The sequence below is a fragment of the Patagioenas fasciata genome, chromosome 15, assembly GCF_037038585.1.
Source record: "Patagioenas fasciata isolate bPatFas1 chromosome 15, bPatFas1.hap1, whole genome shotgun sequence".
Lineage (NCBI taxonomy): Eukaryota > Metazoa > Chordata > Aves > Columbiformes > Columbidae > Patagioenas > Patagioenas fasciata.
In genome coordinates, this window is record NC_092534.1 from 7,836,777 (window position 1) to 7,856,620 (window position 19,844).

Below are 19,844 nucleotides of genomic sequence, written 5' to 3' on the forward strand. Positions count from 1 at the left end.
ACAGTAAAATTTTTACCTGCAAGCCTCCTGCCCACCACTTGGAAAGGCATCGAGCACATTTTTCACTTACCAAAAAATAACTGTATTGCTCTAACCCAGCTCAATAGCTGTTATCACCAAGCCCGGCTCTGTCCAGTGTACAATGGGAGTTATCAGCTGAGCAGAACAGTGCTGAGCCAAAGTCTCAAGGACACAGAAGCAGAGCATATTGCTGAGAATGTATTTAAATACACGAGATAAAGACAAGCTGAGTACAGGCTTCTTAGCAGAGTGGAACAGCAGAATAGTCCAATGCTGTGTATGACCCGTCCTAGCCAGAGCACTACAGCGTTCCACCATCCTACAACCCCAGTTTTCAACAAAATATTCTTGGTATTCATAAAAAGGCGACAATTTGGGAAGTGTCTTTTAATGACATACAGAAAGAATCTACTTGTTGCCACAGGAGAAGTCATGACCACATCTGTGTAATACTGCATAGCAGAAATCACAACACATCAGTTCGGGCGAGACAAAGAGCATTCTTTATGGAGAAAATAGAGTTTTCTTAGTATCAGCATAAAGCAACAAAGATACAGCATACTGCTACAAATTCCCACATACGAGTACATGCAGTACAGAACACATTCTAACGGAGCTGGCTTATGAGATTTGCACGGGTTTACATGAAGATTATTTGACTTTTCACAACAAACTGCTATTCAGCAATCCATGTGCCCAAATTTAGGCCAACGCTGGTAGCTTACTGCAGCTTAAGGCTGGTATTTTAACAAGATCCTGTATTTTTACTACTAAAAGGTCATCAACAAAACAACTCTATAATCTGTGTTTGGCCCATTTCCCCACTGCTGTGATTTACTCTGCTGCACAGAGAATGCTGGCTGAATACCTGAAAGGGGATATATTGGGATTTTAAACTCCGCTTGCCTTACATTTCAACATTTCAATTTCATAAAGGTGGGTTTCAGTCAACTAAATTAGTTTCATTTAAAGCAGTCCAGCCACAAAAAGTACATTCTGGTTACAAGTGAAAAACGTCGCTCTCAGAAGATGTTACTTGTTCCAAAGCACACCTACTGTTTCCAGAAAAAAGCCAGAGCAGATACCTGGACCGGTAACTCTATATTTAAATGATTTAATTTTTTGGTAATTTGCAATGCTTGAAGGAAAACCAGCATGATCTAATAACTTACCAGTGATTTCATTACAGATTTGTTAGTTTGCATAAATATTCAAGTAAATGTATCCAACTGTAAAATAAGAAGGTACTGTGGTGAAGATAATGCGCACAATGGGCATTGTTTATTGATATGGTTTACAATTAAATGTAAGTGTTGTTTAGAATGTTCAATTTCATAATAAAAATCACTGCTTTGAAAACACAGGCACTGGCTCCACAGCAATTATTTGATTCAGCGAGCTGTTGATTTTGGTGAAAAAACACAATGAGAAAATCAAGTGGGCAACTGAGAGCCACTTGATCTCAAATAAAATCCAATTGATAAACAGCATTAAATTTTAGAACAGAAAAAAATAATTTAAAAAAAAGGGGTGGATTTGGATTTTAAGGAGACTGAAGGGAGAGTAAAGTTCAGTTTCCACATGGAAGCCTTGGTTCTACCAAACCCATATTTGTGTCTCACCAAACTCAGAGGCACCAGTCGTGTACATCAGCCCGAATACTTACAGATGTGCAGCTCTGCAATTTGAACTGGAAGAAGTGCTTTGATATATAAATAAATACATATAAAAAGCAGGGAACATCCTTTGACCTTGACACAAAACTGAGATCCTTCGTCTGATATCTAAGAAAAGTGAGTCCTGGTACTGAGACTTACAGGATCAAGGTCCAAATACCTGTGGCTCTCACTAACTTCAGCAGGAAGTCTGGATGTTCAGACCTGTGCACACTCCAACAGGGCAATAACATACCCACAAACACCAATCAGTAGGTTGTAGAGGTCTCACTGCACTTTCTTCCCTTGCTTGGTCATTTTGAAATGGTCTATTGCTACATCCACACTCCTATTTTTAACAGTAGGGATGATTAACCACTGCCAATGGAAGCAATAGGTCTCCATCGCCTGAAATACTTTAAAATATTTCTTGATGACAAGCTCCATTTAAACTGGGATTTGTAGTTTTGGCTCAGGAATAAGTACCTCAGATATTTTTTGGCCCATTTTATAGAGAGGTTATATTCAGTGACCATAACTATTTCTAATGATCTTAAAAGCCGAGAGTCCATCAAAGTCCTATAAAATTAGAACATGAACTTGCAATTATTTAAAAAGCAAAATGCAAGACTATTGTGGACAAATTCCAAGTATCTGTTACAAGAAGATGGATGGTCTGAGCATCCTGCTGGTGACAGCGCTGAACATCAGCAATATCATCCAAGCATCTCACCCTTGAGGGAATTACGCAGCGACTCACCGCTGCACTTCAAAGGCCACAACTGTCGCAATGGGGCTTTTTGTTTTCCTGCTGTCAGATTGTGAAGTATCAATTCTGGAGCACAAAGGGTACGAGAGATTGAGTGCAGCACCAAACTGCAACAGCGTCATGCGATTTGCTGTTCCAAGGAACAACAGCTATTTGCTCTGCTTAATCAAGCAAAAAGATAGAGCCAAGCACATTTTGCTTGGCTGTCAGAAAACAAGGAGTTACAGGTAGAACTGGCCAAGGAAACACTTTGGTTGTGCATTGAGCCCAATTAAAGCTCTCCAGGAGCATCAGTTAATCTTGTTGCTGAACAATACTGAAGTAGTGCAAATTTCAAAATACTGTGTAACATGGATGTTTGTTCATTCTACGGACCAAGACAAATCTGTAAATAAGCTGATTAGTCTGAAAAAGTGTGTTTCGGTCTAGAAACATTCCCACTTGTTACTTTTTGCTCAGCAAACATGTTTTTTCAACTTTGGATGAACCTGAAAAAAACATCTTTAATTTCTGCTGTGGTCAGTGACCTTCCCTCTCCTCTCACACCAAACCCTTATGAGAACAACTCTTCACAATCTACACCTGACAATAGTTCTATCAACAGCCTTCACAGTGCTCATCCGAGCAGTGTCTAATACGATGTTTAACAGTCACTGTTCCATTAACCACAAGGAAATCAAGCCCCGAGTTTCAGTCAATTGGCATTTGTTACTTTGCACCAACCTTGGATGTGTCACAAGGGCAGCAGGCTGTGTGAAAAACACCACATCACATATTAGTTTCTCTAAGAACAGCTTATGTGAAATAAAGATTACAAAAATATCAGCAATTTACGTACCACTAATCTCAAAAAACATTTCTGTACTGCTGCAAATACTTAACTGCATATATTTTCATTATGTAAATAATACCCAAAGCCTGATCTGTATCTAGAGTTCAACATTTTTACATAATGTAAAAATGAGTTTTTATATAATTTAGTGTTAGTTTTTCCTGTTTTTTGGTTTTTTGTTAGTGCAGTGGTTTTATGTGGATGCTCTGTCAGAAATAAAAGATGACTTGCAATGTATGCTAGCAAAAGAAAAAAAGAACCAGGCTGTTTCTGAACTATGCTAAACATTTCTTGTGAATTTTATGTGAGTACCATGACATATACATGGGCCTTCAATATTTTTAATGCAGACCTGCACAATTCAACCTACATTTCTCAGCTCTTCTTTACAAGAAACACGATTTCATTTTCTCCTGTGTTAGTTCAGCCTGAAGCTGCCCAGAATTCCTGCAACTTCTGCTGCAGAGAAATGAACTGTTAATTTGCGACCCTTCTTACCAAATTAGCAGGAGATAAGGTCAAAGGATCCAGACAATGAGAGAACTGCATCAATTACGAAGGCGCGAAAAGGTAAGAGTTCTTACTGGAGCAGAGTGGATGCTGACTTTTATCAGTTAATGGTAACAAATTTATCACCAGCTTCCAGCCTATGCTGTTAGAAGAGCCTCATTAGTGTTCTGCAGCTCTCAGGGGCAAAGTGTAATGAGAGTTAGAGAAGCCTCCCTGTCCCCTGCAGGAGGCACTGGCCCTGCACTACCCCTCTGCGCAGGAAAGCCAGCGGTGTGTTCAAACCAAGCTCACTCTACCACCCTGGACCTTCAAGATTCAGCCAGAGAGTGTTAGGACACTGGGAGCCATTAGGCTGGGCTGCCCACCTGCAACTGCAAGGGGAAGAAACACATCCCCCCATCTCCAGAACCTGTTGCATGGGCAAGACCAAGCCAGAGCAGGTCCTGCCTTACCAGTTCTGCGAGGAGGTGCCATGGGCTGAAGGTTTGGACAGCCAAGTCCTACATTTTTGACAAACTGAAGATGGAGGACATATTAGGAAAAAACCACTTTGCTTGGGGATAGGGTGTGTGTGTGTGTTTTTTCCTCCCAAAGCCTACTTTAGGAAGAGCTTTCTGATGGTGAAGAAAAGCCCTACTTTAATCTTTGTGTCTGTCTCAGTAACAGGGCACATCCCAGCCGAGGAGGATGCAGCATGCAGAACCTCCCAAGGCAGGGGAAAGACAGTTTAAGCGCTCATGCCTGGAGCACTTTACACCATTTCCGCACGATACACACAATGCTCGCAGGACTCCTTGATAAAATCACTGCCTGCCAGCCCAACGTTGTAGAGCTCTGGGAAATCCTTTGCGGCAGAAATTCTGTCCCTTATTGCGCTTCCTATTTCTAGTGAGAATTTTGCTATTAACCTTTTGGCAGTTGGGGCAGGTGAAGCTGTTCAGTGATGCTGCACTGATTCTGCTGCTGTTGCTTTTTTTTTTTCTCCTTGCACAAAAAACAAAAACAAACAAAAAAAACCCCTATTTTTCTTGTGACTGAGATCCTGGGATTAACGTAACCACCATGTAAACATATCCCTAATAGGCCACCATACGATTTTAGACACCAACCTCTGCATTCTCTTACCAAAGCAATTCTCTTGGTTTTGAATTGTGTACAGGGCATCATTTAACTAATAATGAGAGGAGGAGAGTGGGGTCTGGTGGAAGGGGAAAGCACAGCCTGGTACCTGACCATCAGATGATAGCAAACCGTGGTCTCAGAGAGCTTCACAACATTCAGTAAATTAACCTTACAGCACCCAGTAATTAAGTGGTGCTCCCTCCTCGTGGCTGGCAGAACAGCCTCTGAGAGCCAAATTTATTGTCTCAGCTACACCCCTGCACCTCTGCAGACTTCCTTTCAGTTATGCAAAATGACTGATAGTTTTCCAAGTGAAAACCCACAGATAAGGAGAAAGCAGGTCAGCAAGTTTCCATGTTATACTTCATAATGCTAATTACTGATGACAGATGTTCTCCTCTTGAACTTACTCACTCTGGAAGCTGTCAGACAGCAAGGCCTGGACTTCTTCGCTCAAGTAAATCTCTGAAACGATTCCACATTCTTGTAACTTATATTACAAATCCTATGTTTTAGCTAAACCTTCTTCACTTTATACTGCATTGCCATAAAAAAATGACATCAAAGATGAGAAAAAAATGAGTGAATTTCCTCTTTCCTGAGCTTGCTCTGAAAATCTCTGCCAGCAAACAGTGAAGTGCAACTTGTATATCCTTGCTCATTTTCAGCTTTCATGAACTCTCTTTCTGATCCTTAACTGCCCTTCTATTTTTTTCCCTCTATCATACAAAAATGCACATATTGCAATATTAAATTCATAGGACTAATTAATGGGAAGCTCTTGCTGATGGTTGGCTCAAAAGGAGCAAAACGCGGTTTGTTAGCTTTCTGCAAAATCTCAAGAGGGTATTATTCCCTTCTGATCCTCAGCTAGAATTCTAATTAAGAGTAAGTTTAGAAAAAAAGAAAAAACCCTCAAATTTTAATTGCATTCTCATTTTGCAGGTACACTAAAATCAAGCAAATGCAAGCAGGCAAATGTGGACCCCACTTTGAAGATTAGTGATATTAAAGAGCATTTCAAGCTGAGAGTTTTTCATTTGTGAAAGTTATGATCTGATAGACACATCACATTAATCCAAACACATAATCGAACTCCACGCCATGCAATGTGGCAGGCTCACTGCTGAGGACATAAATTATACTCCAGATTTGCAACGCACACCAGCACACTTATAATATGAGGCAGCCAAGCAGTCCCACAAGGTGATGAGACTACTCACCTATGTGCAAGCAATTTGTTGGGTAGAATCCTCTAACAGAGTTTGTTTGCAAACCAACCTTTCACCAGCAATCCCGTCGTGCTGGGACAAGGGCTGTGTCCACAGCCGGCCGCTCCATGCTCCCTGTTTCACTGTTCTTCTTTTGAAGTTATCATTCCACTTTTCCTAATGTAGCCTGTTGGCTCCATCATCTATCCCATGTCCCCTCTGCTTCAGGCTTTTACGTGGATACTGAGACATAAATTACCCAGTATTTCGCATCTTTTCTGCTAACACAAGCAGCAAAGAAATCCCACTTACTTCCACTTTTAAGCAGGTGCTGTTCCTCTTCCTTCAGCCTGTTCTGTGTAAGACGTAGCATGTTTGCTGCTTCCTGTAACAGGTGAAAACAACTAAATTAGAAAAGCTGCCTCATTGTCCAGTCAAGTAGTTAACTGGATGGTGCTACAACAACAGTTAAGAGCACTCAGGTAGAATGAGAACAGAAAATTTCAGCATTGGAAGTATTTTATTAAAACATGGTCTTAATTGGAACCTGGGGGCTCCTACTTACTTTGCCCATGGTCAGGATATGAAGCATGTACCCAGGTGAAACACTGCACTGAAAATCAACCACACATTGCCACTGGCTGAATCCTCACTCACCACATTGAAAATGAGTTCACTTGTCTTCAACCCACAAAAAATCACTGCTGCTACAAAGTGGAAGGGTCTTTCTTTGGAAAGGAGCCCTTCGTAGTTGTTAACCAATGCTCCATTTAACAGAAGTGGTTTTTGAAATAACTGCAGCCTCATAATACCCAAACCAGAATAAATTCACACATTTCCACACACGCAAACAAAGTGGGAGCAAGAAGAGCCATCAATAAGCTGGAGAAGTAGAGCCATATACTATACTATACTACACTATACTATACTAATTTGGGTGCAAAGGAGAACCACGATGGTATGACTGAGAAAGGTGGTTTGTTAATTTTTATTTCTTTAATATAGCAGGCTGTTAGACAAAAATATGCTTAGAAACACCACTGTAATGACAAGATGATAAGGTTATGACAAATGCCATTCCCAGCAAATGGAAAACAGTAGGTAGAGCAGTGGCTGCTGTGCTGAGGAAGAGAAGCAAACCATAAGTCTCCACCGATTCAAACAAAGGCAAATGATAATAGAAAACGTTGCAAAAAGGCCCACAAGGACTTTAAAACCTACGTCTTGCACAGTCACCCGAGTAAGAAATATGACAGCCCAGAAGGGAAGCAGCAGGCTGGCAGCAGCAGGGCAGTGGCAGCTAAAACAGGCATTCTGATTTCAGTATAATGGATTGGTGAGAAAATGTGGTGGGCTCTGCACACAGTAACTGATGAAAGAATTCGAATCTTCCAGGATGCAGAGCATCACAGACCTGGTAGACTAAAGGGACTATTTGCTTGCTGAACACCACAGAGCAATCATAGGAGGTGTTTTGCTGAGTTCATGAAGTTCTCCATCCAGTTAGGACTAAAATCTAGCAAAAATACCAAGACACTGAATTTTAGGAACTAAGGCTCGCTATTGCAATAGCAGCATCAGAAAGAAAAAGTATTGTTAGTGACATCCAGTTTAAGTTTGGGTAGCATTAATGCTGAAGAGCAAACTAAACTATCAATAGAGTAGGTAGGATATGAACTTGACACAGACATCTGTGTTTTAGGAGTTGAAATTCACACTGAAAAAGTTTGCAGAGAAGATGCTTACAGGTGGTAAGGGGAAGTGATGTAAATCCCTGTATGTGGGGAGAAACCCAGCTTGGTGCCTGTTTCAAAGCCACAGAGGAAATAAATTCTGATCCAAAAATCTGCTTTGGTCAACTATGCAAAGTGTTTGCTGTACAAACTCCCCACTACTAACACAGACAACTAGTACCCCATGGGTACTAGGAAGACTGCTAATGATTGCTTGGGATTGTAGAAATAACACTGCAAAACATATAGAAAAGAACATAAGTAACACATAACAGCTTCCAGGGCTATAAAGCAGAAAGGTCATGATGCAAAATCATTCTGAACAAGACACTCCAACAGCAACCTGCACCAATATAAACTACTGAGATCCCTGAAGTGATGGATATATATTCTGCATTTCCTTGGTGATTTGCTAGAGAATATTGGCAATCCTACAGCTTTGTAATACACTTAAAATGAACCAATTTGAGGATGGATTGGACCGCCTCATCTTCACCTTGCCTATTCATCTCAGCAGCTGTTTCTTGCTTTGTTACAGAACAAAGCAGCTGAGATTAGCTCTTGGTACACGCGCACAGTGGCATTTGCTTTTCATAATAGAGGGTTGTCGCTCATGCAGCAGGAGTGAGATGTAAGGACGAGGAGAAATTGTGCAGTGCCTGAACAGAGAGTGTGACAATACTCTTAATAAGAGCAAGCCTGCTAGGTACAACAGAAGGTAAGTGAGCACAACACTGAGGTTGCACAGATAATGTTCACGATCACGTGAGGTACCAACCGACCCAGAGCTGTTCTTCAAGAACTGAAGATGATGCTTCCTACCATGCAAACTACTGTTAAAAATCTCATGCTAAATTCATGTCCAGTTGTATGATTTGAATTGGAATGTGGCTACAGTCATGCTTGACCAAAAGTGCAATATTATAGGCTTCTTTCCCTTTTTATTCTTTTGAGGAATGACGACTATGGGAGAGAAAAAAGATCCATCTGAAAAAGTGGGGTGGAAGAATCTTTACAGACAGGCTTGCTAATCTATGAGGAGGGCTTCAAACTCTGTGTGTCAGGGAATGATGATGATGATGATGACAGCCCCAGGAGAAGCAGGGGCACTGTGAACAGAGAAGGGGAGGCTCTGATGTGTTCCTTGTGAAGGCAGCACAGGCAGGCGCCCATCTCAAGTGCCTGTGCACAAGTACACGCATCACAGGAAACACAACAGAAGGAATTAGAAGGTGCACAGTTACACAGCTTTGATCCCATCGGGTTTACAGAAACCTGGTGAGACCGTTTCCATGTCGGGAGGGTTGTACCAGGCGGTTCCAGGCACTCTAGAAAGGACAAGCTGGGAGGTGAGGAGGTGCTACCACTCTGCATAGGAGCAGCCTGAACGTCACCTTGTGACAGGTGATGAGCCCTTTGAGAGCTCATGGTTAAGGATCAGAGGACAAACTACTGACCTATAAAACAACACAGATAGTGCCACATAAATTAATGTTCATTTTAACTTTGAACTATTAAATGCTTGTTGTTGGCAGATCATCTCACTACAGTTAAAATCACAAACCCCAAAGTCACAGCTGGCAGAATTACCGGAGGGGTCCTTTGGTTTCCCATCTCTTGTCTACAGTCATTTGACCATGATTTTCTTTTTCCTACAAAAGTTAGCAAAACTGAAAATTAAAAAATTCCTTTCCACATCACATGAAGTTGCACTCAGCAAACAGTGCAGCTGCCTTACAGCTCCTCAGAGCCAGCAATAAAGCAGGACCCTGGCCTGCCACAGAGAGAGATTTTGCATTTAGATGTTATTCTTCTCTGAATGATGATGCCACCTCAGTAATTACAAAGTGTTATCGCTGTGATAGAGCTTTCTGATGAATACAGGAACAGCAACTTCCTCCACTCCCCAACATTAAATCAAGTACAGTGCTTCGGAGAATGTGGTCTCAAACAAACAAGCCACTGCTCCAAATACAGAGTTGTGCGCACAAAAAGGAAACATGGACTTGTTCTAGCAGATTCTATGGATCCCTCATCAAGGTTAATGCTAATAAATACTTAGCTTTTACAGACATTTACACCTCTTTACTGTTGTGACCTGAAGAGCATCTGAAAGCCATCACCACTGGCCATTTAAACTTTTTTAGAGGTCATCCTTCCAGTGGATGAATTGAAAATCATCAGCCCCTATTATAAGACCATCTGTCCCCTCCTTATTATTCCCATCTTCCCCTCGCTTTCATGTGCTGAAACAGTCATCACCTCCCATCATTAATAGTCATTTTACAGTAATCATTTCTCCTGAAACACACATAAAGCATACTTGAGAGTATTTTATACACTTAACTGACACTCACCAGAAATTCACCAACTGTTATCATAATATTGGCACCAATGTCACAGGAAGGGGATGGGGACTCATTTCTGCTGTAGTGTCATTATTTTAAATTATTAATTTGATTCATTGTCCTTCTTCAGAAAAAGGGTTTTTTTATCCCAAAGCTCTTCTGTCCCAGGTAGCCATTATCTGTCATTGATGTATCCACCTAGAATCAAATTCTACTGAAAACCAGCAAATCTTCTGTTACTTTACAACATGACTCAGTCTTTCTAGGTTAAACCCTGCTAACCTTGAGTTTTGCTGCTTCTTGCAGGAGAAGTCTTCACTGAAAGTACTGTAATAGATACAGTAAAACAGAACAGGAAGAAGAGTATTGGTCATGCAAGCTGACAGAATAATACTTACCCAAGTGAAACACCAAATCTGACTTGGTTGGTACTGACAGACTCAGCAGAAGCACAGAGACCCAACTGCAATCACGTTGGTCAGTTGACAGTACACAAGATATAGCATCCTCCACCCCAAAATTCTGACACACTAAGTCCAGTGATCACACTTATCAAAAGAAACAATTAGATCTGTTCGGTGACTACTGAAGTGCACTTTCGTCAATAAAAGTCACAAAAATACCTCAAAAGTTTATTGGAAGGCTTAACTTTTCAAGGAAATACTTGTTAATTAACTGAACTTCATTCATGCTATCCTGGAAATTAGGAAGAAAGCTAAAATGTTTTCTAATATAAATGAAATGCATCATAAAGGGAAGCTATCATGGTAAAAAAAATCTAGCATGGGCTTGTATGATGACTTTGGGGGAGAACTCTTTATGAAGGTGTACTGCTGTCAGGGGTCTGTGCAAAGAGGAGCAAGGAACAGGGTGCCCAGCTGAGCCTTTGTGAGGGGTCATGGGAGCAGCAGAAGGCAGTGGCAGGAAAAGATGCAATTTGCGGCTTAGGATACCTACACTGATGCTATTCCAACACAGCAGCTCCTAATGCTACCAAGCTTAGGCTACATGAAGCCAGGCAGTAAAATGTAATTAAAAACCCCCTACACTTAAAGCAACAGGATGCAACACAATCCACAGCAAGTATTTAGAAATTAGATTGGTTTGACGTTTCTCACATAAACTTCCATAATTACTTAGCGGTTCTGGTTTCAGTACGTCCAGCTCAAACCCTGAAATAACCACTTTCGCAGAACAGATAAATTGGAGTTGGAAGAGAACAGCACACTTCATAATCTGAAGCTGAGAGGCAGCGTCCTGAGACTTCAGGCAGATCAGACACCGTTCTCCTTCAACAGCAGACTGCGTGTGAAGGTCTCACCCAGACATGAACACCTTCCCTCTGGAACTCGAAAGGAAGGAACTAAACAGAAAAAGCACATAGCTCAGGGGAGTGAATTCCAGTTGGGTGACTGTTTGTTCTTGCACTACGGAATGAGTTTCCTGACTTGCCCTATAGACTAGGGTGCTATATTCATGCTTTATATGAACTCTCTTCGCATCTCTCTACATCCTCATCTCCCTTCTTATCCTCATAAAATAAATAAGTAATTCTGCCAGTGGCATGTTTCTTAGGCAACTCTTCATGCAATAGAAAAGCAACACATGGATCCTGCCTACAGGTATATCTAGCATGTTTAGACTAGGTTAAGGTTCTCCTTTCAGCAAGATCCAGATTCAATTAAGCCAGCTGGAGGCCTGAAGGTGAAGGCCCCAGGAGGATGTAAGAAACACCCTGGAACCATTCAGGATCCACAGGGCAGAGCCAAGGGAGCGGAATATCAGAGGAAACACAGCACTGAGCACACCGCTGAGGATTTGTGTGGCTGTTCACAACAGGGCACAGCTCAAGAGTATTGTGAAAAGACAGAAGACAGAAGGATTGGTAAGGCACTGGCAGAGATAGCAACATGAGACCAGTCAAGATCAGAGGACTTTAAACCATCCACCAGCACTGGATGACAGCATCCAAACAGAAGTAAGAAAAAAAGAAGGCAAAAAAAAGAGCCAGACTCCCATTTTCTGCTCAGCGCTTCCCAGTTAAAATGCTTTCAGGCAAGAAGCTTGAAGTCAGCACTAACACTCAGGAATTCACTGCTGCCTAAAATAATGTGACAGAGAATGGACTTTATGCTGTGAATCAAATGTATTAATCATGAGATACATAATGCGAATTTACCATAACAACAACTCTTCTCTATTTTTCCTATTCGCTTTTAAGGAAGATATGAATTATAATGACTCAATAACAACTCATTGAGCATTCCCTTCACGTATCACATTTTTATTGTACCAAGCTTACAAGCAATATTGGTTGGATATGTGATTTATTTGAATTAATGTACAATTCTGCAATGTAAACCTGAGGTCAGTTTGCACAGTCTGAAGAAATTATCATCCAAATTAATGTTGATTGGAAGTTAGTATTCACAGCTGTGTCTTGTTCATCACCATAAAGCAGACAGTGTCACATCACTACTAGAATCTAACGCCAGAATTACCCTCTCCCTGTGTCACAGGTAGCACAAACCCTTAAGTGTTCAAAGGGGAGCCAGGATTATTCACTCTTTTCAAGGACAGCGTTTATTATATTAAAGAGTAGTTGTTCTTGGTGAGCTTGATGGTTCCAGGAATTGATAACGGAATCTGCTGCCTTCATCCTGAGATCAATTAGCTCCAATACAGCCCGTGTTCCTTAAGGCAAAGAATCTCTTCTACAGGTGGCTGACACACACTTCAGTTCATTTTTTATTTCCAACCAGTCAAGTCCCAAATTAAGAGGCAGCACCAGCAAGCCTCTCTCTAACAGTCTTTTTGGAGCCCTAGCACAGGAATTAGAGACGTGTTTTTTATGATTTCTCTGTCTTGAAAACATGTGCACTCCTAGTTCCTGTTCACCAGGACTATGCTCTAGCTGCTAGCTTAGAAGACCAGGATACAACCATTTTTAAATATCTCATTGTGGTGGCTTAGAGAAGAAAGTAAAGATGTCTAATGATGCAGACAAGCCTCTTCTAAAAGAAAATGGCAAGCACTGATTCTACAACTGTTCACATGCATCAGACTACGATTCTCTAAAACAAAATGAGTCGGTAATACTTACTGGGCAACTAATGATTGCCCACGTTTCACCTTACACATTCTTCTCTAGTTTCAATAATCCTGTTCTTCACACAATCACCCATCTTAAGTAGTAAGGATACCATGTAGCTTCATTCTAGCCTACTCTACAGACTAAGAAACAGAAGCTGTTGGTTTAAAAATCCTTGTGGCTGAGGAGGTTCTGAGATATAGGATGCACTATGTGAGGCACTTGTTTCTTGCCAGAAGACAGCCACCACCAGGCACGTACAGTGAATGAAGCACTGCTGGAGTGAAACCCTGCTTAACAGGCTGGGATCATAATCAAGTCAGGTTTCTCATCAGTCCTCTGAAAGATAGAACAATGCTTGAGTAGGAGACAGGCATATGGGTCAACAAATTTTTAAAAAGCAGGCTCTCAGAGAGCCTCCTGGCCTAGAATGGAGGCTCCCATTTATTTCAGGACCTTACTGTGCTCACGATAAGCCTGAATGAGAATTTAAATGGAATTGTAGCAAACCAAATGTGACCCATATTCCCTGGAAAGAAAGCTGTACTGTTTGCCTCAGGATTTCTGACCTTTCCTCAGTCCTGATGTTTGACCCTGCTGCAATACTTCTGAAATGGTATGGCTCACGGTTTTGTCCACTGGTATCTTAATATCAGAACCATCTTCAAAGAATCCCGACAGTATTCTGGAACTCTCAGAGAAGGCAACGACTGTGCAAGGGGCAGTAACTCACACTGCCAGCCCAGGCACTGGGTGGTACCAGCCAAGGGTTCTGCCACAACACTTGTCCTAGAGGTCTATGGTCCATATGTGCATAGTATTTAATTTTCATATGTTCCACAGAATTGAAGCAGAAATTGTTTCTACACAGCTAAAAGTCTGAGAATTATTTTACCATCTAACATTAAAAACCTCAAACCTTACTGTTTTTCACCTTATGAGATTACATATGCTTGTGCCAATTAAAATGCTGGTCTCATAGCTACTTCTCTCTGCTGCTAAGTATTTTGTGCAGTAGCAGAGCATAAACCTCCTAAATTTCACATACATCATTTTAACATCACCTACTTATGTCATTTGGTCCAGATCAGTTGCAAAACATTAGTCCCAAAAATAGAGTTATTTGAACTTTTTCTTTCAACCAATTCCTTGGGTTTTAATCACCTACTAAAAGGTTTCCCAATGATTTTTATTTCTGTGTTGATTTCTGGGGAAAACCAAAATTGATCTGCTTGATCAATTTTGCCTCAAGTGACCGCGTTGTCTCCTATTTTGAGTGAATTTCAAGCTGGATTTCTATTACACATTACACACATCTAAAATACTTGTGAATATTCAAAAGCTGTAGGCTGACAGGGAAGGCATAAAAACTGCAATATGTACAACACACTTACTCTACTTTCTTACTAAAGAAAAACAGATAGAGAGAATACTTAAAAACTAAAAGGCAATACATTCAGAAAGGAATACATTCAGAAAGCGCTAAAAAGACACAGTTTTCATACGTTTCATCAGGAATGGGAACACTGCAGAAGAAAGTCAGTGAAATGACCTAAGAACTGAAAATATTAGAGATCAGACAGTGTCTGATTTCTGTTCAAGGAAATCATGGATTTCCTGCCTACACTGTGAATGGGAGGTGTCACATCTCGCACTTCACAGAAGCAATTGCTGGCATGGCAGAGAAACTCCCCACAACTTAGTACACTACAAACTTAGTAGATGCTGTCCCTGTGTTCCTTCCCCAACTACAGAGCAGTTTGTATACAACAGAATCAGTGCAGTTCTACAACAGCAGTAAGAAAGAACTAGACTGAGTAGCCCGTGCAGGGTCCATATCCTGGCACAGCACCAAGCCCTGATGTGCAAGGAACCACATTACCTCTTCTGCTGAGGACTTTGTGTGCTGCTGAAGGCAGAATATGAATGTTTCTGGTTTTAGGAACCATTCTGGGAAGTTATCTTCAGCCTCAACACCTCCCAGTCTGCGAGTAACTTCTTTTAATGAATCCTACTTGTTGGATTGTGGCAGAATTTGATGTGAGAGTAGGGATGACCTGCATCCCTTCATAATTCTCCTGTTATCAAGCCCCTGACATATCAGTCTTTGCTTTCTCCTCTATGGAGAAAATTCAAATGGGTATTGGCCTGTTGAAAAAAATGTCGCTGGCCTTTCCACATATCTTTAGCTTATTGAAGTGTTTTAAATCTCATATTGGGCTCCCTTTTCAATTTAGTTTAGTAAAAACAGTGTTAACACAGAGGTGCAGTTTTCCACGCGCAACTCCCAAGCTCCCAGAAAACAGTTACAGTTTCATGAATATCAGTTTTGTTCTCCCAAAGCCAATCTAGGGGTTATCATGCACTAGATATAATGGGGTTTAAGTGGGATCATTTTAATCAATTCCTGTTTGATGTCTAGGTCTGTGAAAAAGCTCTAGAGTCTGTCAGTCACAAAGAATTTGAAGCTGTGAATCAAATGACCCCAGATTTGGGATCTTAAGGCAAGCTTGTTCACCCATTTGGTACATTAGGTGTCAAGATAATCCTAACAAATATGTGGATCTATAGCACTCAGTTGATGGATCTGATTGAGGTCAGTTGAGCTGATCTCAACTGTCTTCATTTCCCCAAAATTTTTGCTAAAGCGTTTAGTGGGAGAGAGCATCAGTAAAGCACCAGGAGCAGGTACGCACACAACTGCTGCAGGGCACAGAGCGGTACACTGGAGGGTCTACATCCAGTTGCCGTGGTACTGGTAGGGGATTGCAAATTTTTGCTTCAGTGGAATGAATGCATACAGCAACAGTTCCAGCTTTTCTAACATGCTCTTCATATGCCCTCCCACCTATTCTTTATCTCCATCTTACTCTTTTGAGTGACCACCATTTCTCAGGCCAGCAATTTCCTCCGCCCTTTTCTCCCATGCTCCATTGCCCTGACTTTCTTCCTGTGCATTCCCTTTCTCCTCCTCTATTTTTTCCACGTTTCTCCATTATGGGATTTGTGTGTCTCAGTGCACCAATACTATCATACTTGTACACTGGACTAAATGCCAAAATAGCAGCAATCAACAATTAAGATGCTTGTGCTTACTTTGACATCTGATAGTCAATATAATTCAACAACACTGGACCAGAAGTGCTCTCCTGGTGCCTATAAAAATGTTACTGAACAGTCATAATTCAAATGTACATTTGCTAGAAGATTAAAGACCGTAACCAACTGCTTTTCATATTAACCTTCTGTCTGGCTGTTTCGGTAAGCAGACATCACAATGGGAATGGCTAGATTCAGTATTTCAAATGGGATAGCATGAAAAGCAGCAGAACCAAGGGGTATCTCAGAGTGCAGCAGAACTCAGATACCCCTGTTGTGTGGATATTGAGATTAAAGCACCTGCTTCATATATGGAGCTCTGATTAAAAAAACACAGGAGTTTAACGAAGAGGGGATTTTACTGGGGAAGGTGGGTTGCAGAGGGAAAGTCACAATATAGCCTGTTTATTTGTCTTTTCCTTGCTTAATCATGATTGGACTGCTGCCTGATAGTAATAACATACCGAGGAAAAGAAAAATGGCTTAAGCAAACCCAAATGAAAGATAATGACTGAGTGGATTAGAACATTCTCTTCTGTGTGTCTGCCACTTCATGGTATTCCTTGGTTGAAATTTCACAGTACCAGCATAAAAAGCAGTCTTAAAATACCTTAGGAGAAGGCAGCTGAAGAAAAATGAACTTCAGTGATGTCCTTTGAGAAGCACAAGAAAGAATAAGCATATTCTGCCTAGAGAAAAGGTAAATGCAAAAGCATCTTGCCAAGTTATTCTAGCACGACACAAGCTAGTTTCAAAAACACCTTTTTTAATTGTATTGGTCTATGTTGTCCTTTAAAAGAGAGGCATTCATCTACAGTCATAGAATATTTCAACCCTCAAATCTACAGCCCCCTAAAAGTTTGATTTTTAGAACAGCCATGGTTCTAATAGCTTTCATGTCTAAGCATCAGAAACAATTTCATCCTAAAAACAAGATAAAAATTAAAGAAATGTGCTGAATCTTTCTACAAAGTAGAAAAATAAGAACAAATCTTTGAGGAGACATGGCACATAAATCCCTGCTTCTGCACAGAAATGCAGGAAGATGGATTAATCCCACGAGCAGCACAAGAGAACAGAAACAGAATAAAAGAGGTGGTTGAAAATGAAAAAAGGCAAAGGAAACTGCAAAGACAAAAGACTGTTATTTAAATTCCTCAGATCCAAAAATAAGTGGTGCATAACGGTTTGTCAGTAAGTGTGAGACACTCTCAAAGGAGTCATTTGAGGGCTTGTGACATCTCCACAAATGAGAGTTGATAACAGACAAATAATTTCATATTTTTCATACATTTCAAAGGGCTTCCACATCAAACGAGCAGGTGTTTTGCAGGTGTTACCACCTTCATCATCAATTAACTATTCAGTTCTGGCAATTCATTCAGTTCAGACTCAACACTGAGCCTTTAAATTCCTTTTAACACAGCGATTTCTCAGACCGGTGCCTGGCAGGAGACTCCTGCCGATCGCTCTCCAGCCGCTGCTCTGTATTCTTACAGACACCGGGAGGCAGAAGGAAACAGGAACCTCAGGACAACACCAAGAGCTACAGAGCGCTCGTCTCCGGCAGCTGCATCCACCACAGCAAAGAACAAACCAAAACCATCCACACAAACGACTGGCACTGCAGTCTGGACAGGCTGGAGTGCTTCAGCTGCTCAGTGTCACTTAATTAAAATTGTGTGCTTGGGTACAATCTTTAAATCACTTTTTGTAATTAGAAATGCACTCTGGCCCAGGTCATTAGCTGTGCAACATCAGCAGGGTACCAAAACAGCTTTGAGGCTAAGTGCACCAGAGATTAGTCTCGTTATTTAGCAAGGGTCTTTCAATCAGAACAAAAATTACTCCAAAAAACATGCACCTAGTCAAGGAAAGGGTCCAAGCATCAGTCCTCGGTGCTGAGCAGCACACGGTGTGCCGGATTAATCTAATTACATTACTGTTGCTTTTTTCTGGCAAGCTATTTAACAAAATACACAGCGATGATAAAAGAATTGACTCACTTCTACTACAGAAGATAATTAAGATTTGTTTGGTGGAACGAAAGACAAATCAGGGTTGAAAAAAAGTCAACATAAATGTCAGTGGTTTTTGACAGTTGTGTAGTGTGTATTAAAATGGATTAAATATAATTATCCTTGTTATGTTATCCTTGGTTTAACTCCACTAACACCAAAAAAAGCTGTATTATCATGCTTGTCCAAGAGCAGTCAAATTCCAGGATGGTCAGTAAACTGCCAGGCACTCAGGGCTGGCTCTATAACTAGTGATGTGCTGCTTTGGTACAGGGGTATTAAAAGATTTTCCTGCTTTAAGATCAAGAACTGTGGGATATACAGTCTTGCTGAGCATTTCTAAGCTGTCTTACCTCAAACATCTCTTGCTCTGTCCTACGGTGATCATCCAGGAGCTGCTCCATGTAGGTCAGATTACGGAATTTTTCTAGGTAACTACTGTATTGTTTCTGCAGTTGTTCCTCAATCTTCTCATACTCATCCATAAAAGCAGGACTAGAGAGAACAAGCACAAACTACTCAGTGGAGTATTGACCTGTATATGCAGAATTCTGAAATATGCATTTTCTGATTTTGCAGTTTCCTTTCCATGTCTGCTCAACTAACCTAAAGGACCTTTTGTTTTTAAGGTTCCACACTACTTCAGAGACTAAAAGTATGAGACAAAAAACCTCATTAAATTATTCTGCAAAAATTACATCTAGTAAAGGAAAGGTTATTCCGTATCCACTACCATTCCCTTCCAAACAGGCACAAAGGCAATATTTTGGCCCCTTTACCAAACAAATCCAAGTTAATTATCCTGCTGTTGCATAACTCCAAAAAACTGGCTTGTAGCATGGCAGGTGAATCACCAACTTTGCTGGAGACTTTATTTGTTACAAAACTGTGCTGTGTCATTACAAGCAGAACTAGAGTTGAGAGCAAGAAGTGATGAAGCCCTTACACTACAGAGCCCACTGCTGTGCCCCAAAGAACACAACTGCTGTCTGGTGCTTCACATCTACCCCATACCCTTCCTCCAAAGTGCTACTGATCCAAACATGTATATGAACCAATGTCATTCCTTCTCCCACTCATTTTTCTAGTATTTCATTTTTTTTTTTAATATATGAAGTCAAAAATAGAGCATGACCTTGTAGATTGTATAAATCTGTGGTTTAATAAGGGCAAGAAGTCAACCCAAACCGTGAATCTGAACATCTTGACTTTATAGCAGGCTGTATCACTGCCTAGAGGAACCAACCCTAACACAAAGAATGTATAATGAATAATCAGTGGCTAAGAATGTTTGAAACCTCTGTGAACAGAGCGAATGTTTGCACAAGTTGCCATTTTCAAACTACCTGACACAATCCATGATGAATGACAAAAGACATGCTACCTGACCATTCCGTACAGCTCAGGTGGTGATTAAGCAACTCCCAAAAATAAC

At 40.9% G+C, this 19,844-nt stretch overlaps 1 protein-coding gene across 3 annotated transcripts in view; it reads right to left on the minus strand.

Annotated features, from left to right (window-relative positions):
- Window positions 1-19,844, minus strand: part of CLUAP1 (clusterin associated protein 1) — a 53,461-nt gene that overhangs the window by 14,080 nt on the left and 19,537 nt on the right. For all 3 annotated transcript variants that reach the window (XM_065851067.2, XM_065851065.2, XM_065851066.2), the window contains exons 8-9: window positions 18,763-18,904; window positions 6,433-6,505 (exon numbers count right to left, since the gene is read on the minus strand). In XM_065851067.2, coding sequence (XP_065707139.2) covers window positions 6,433-6,505; window positions 18,763-18,904 — 215 coding nt within the window. The remainder of the gene's footprint in view (window positions 1-6,432; window positions 6,506-18,762; window positions 18,905-19,844) is intronic.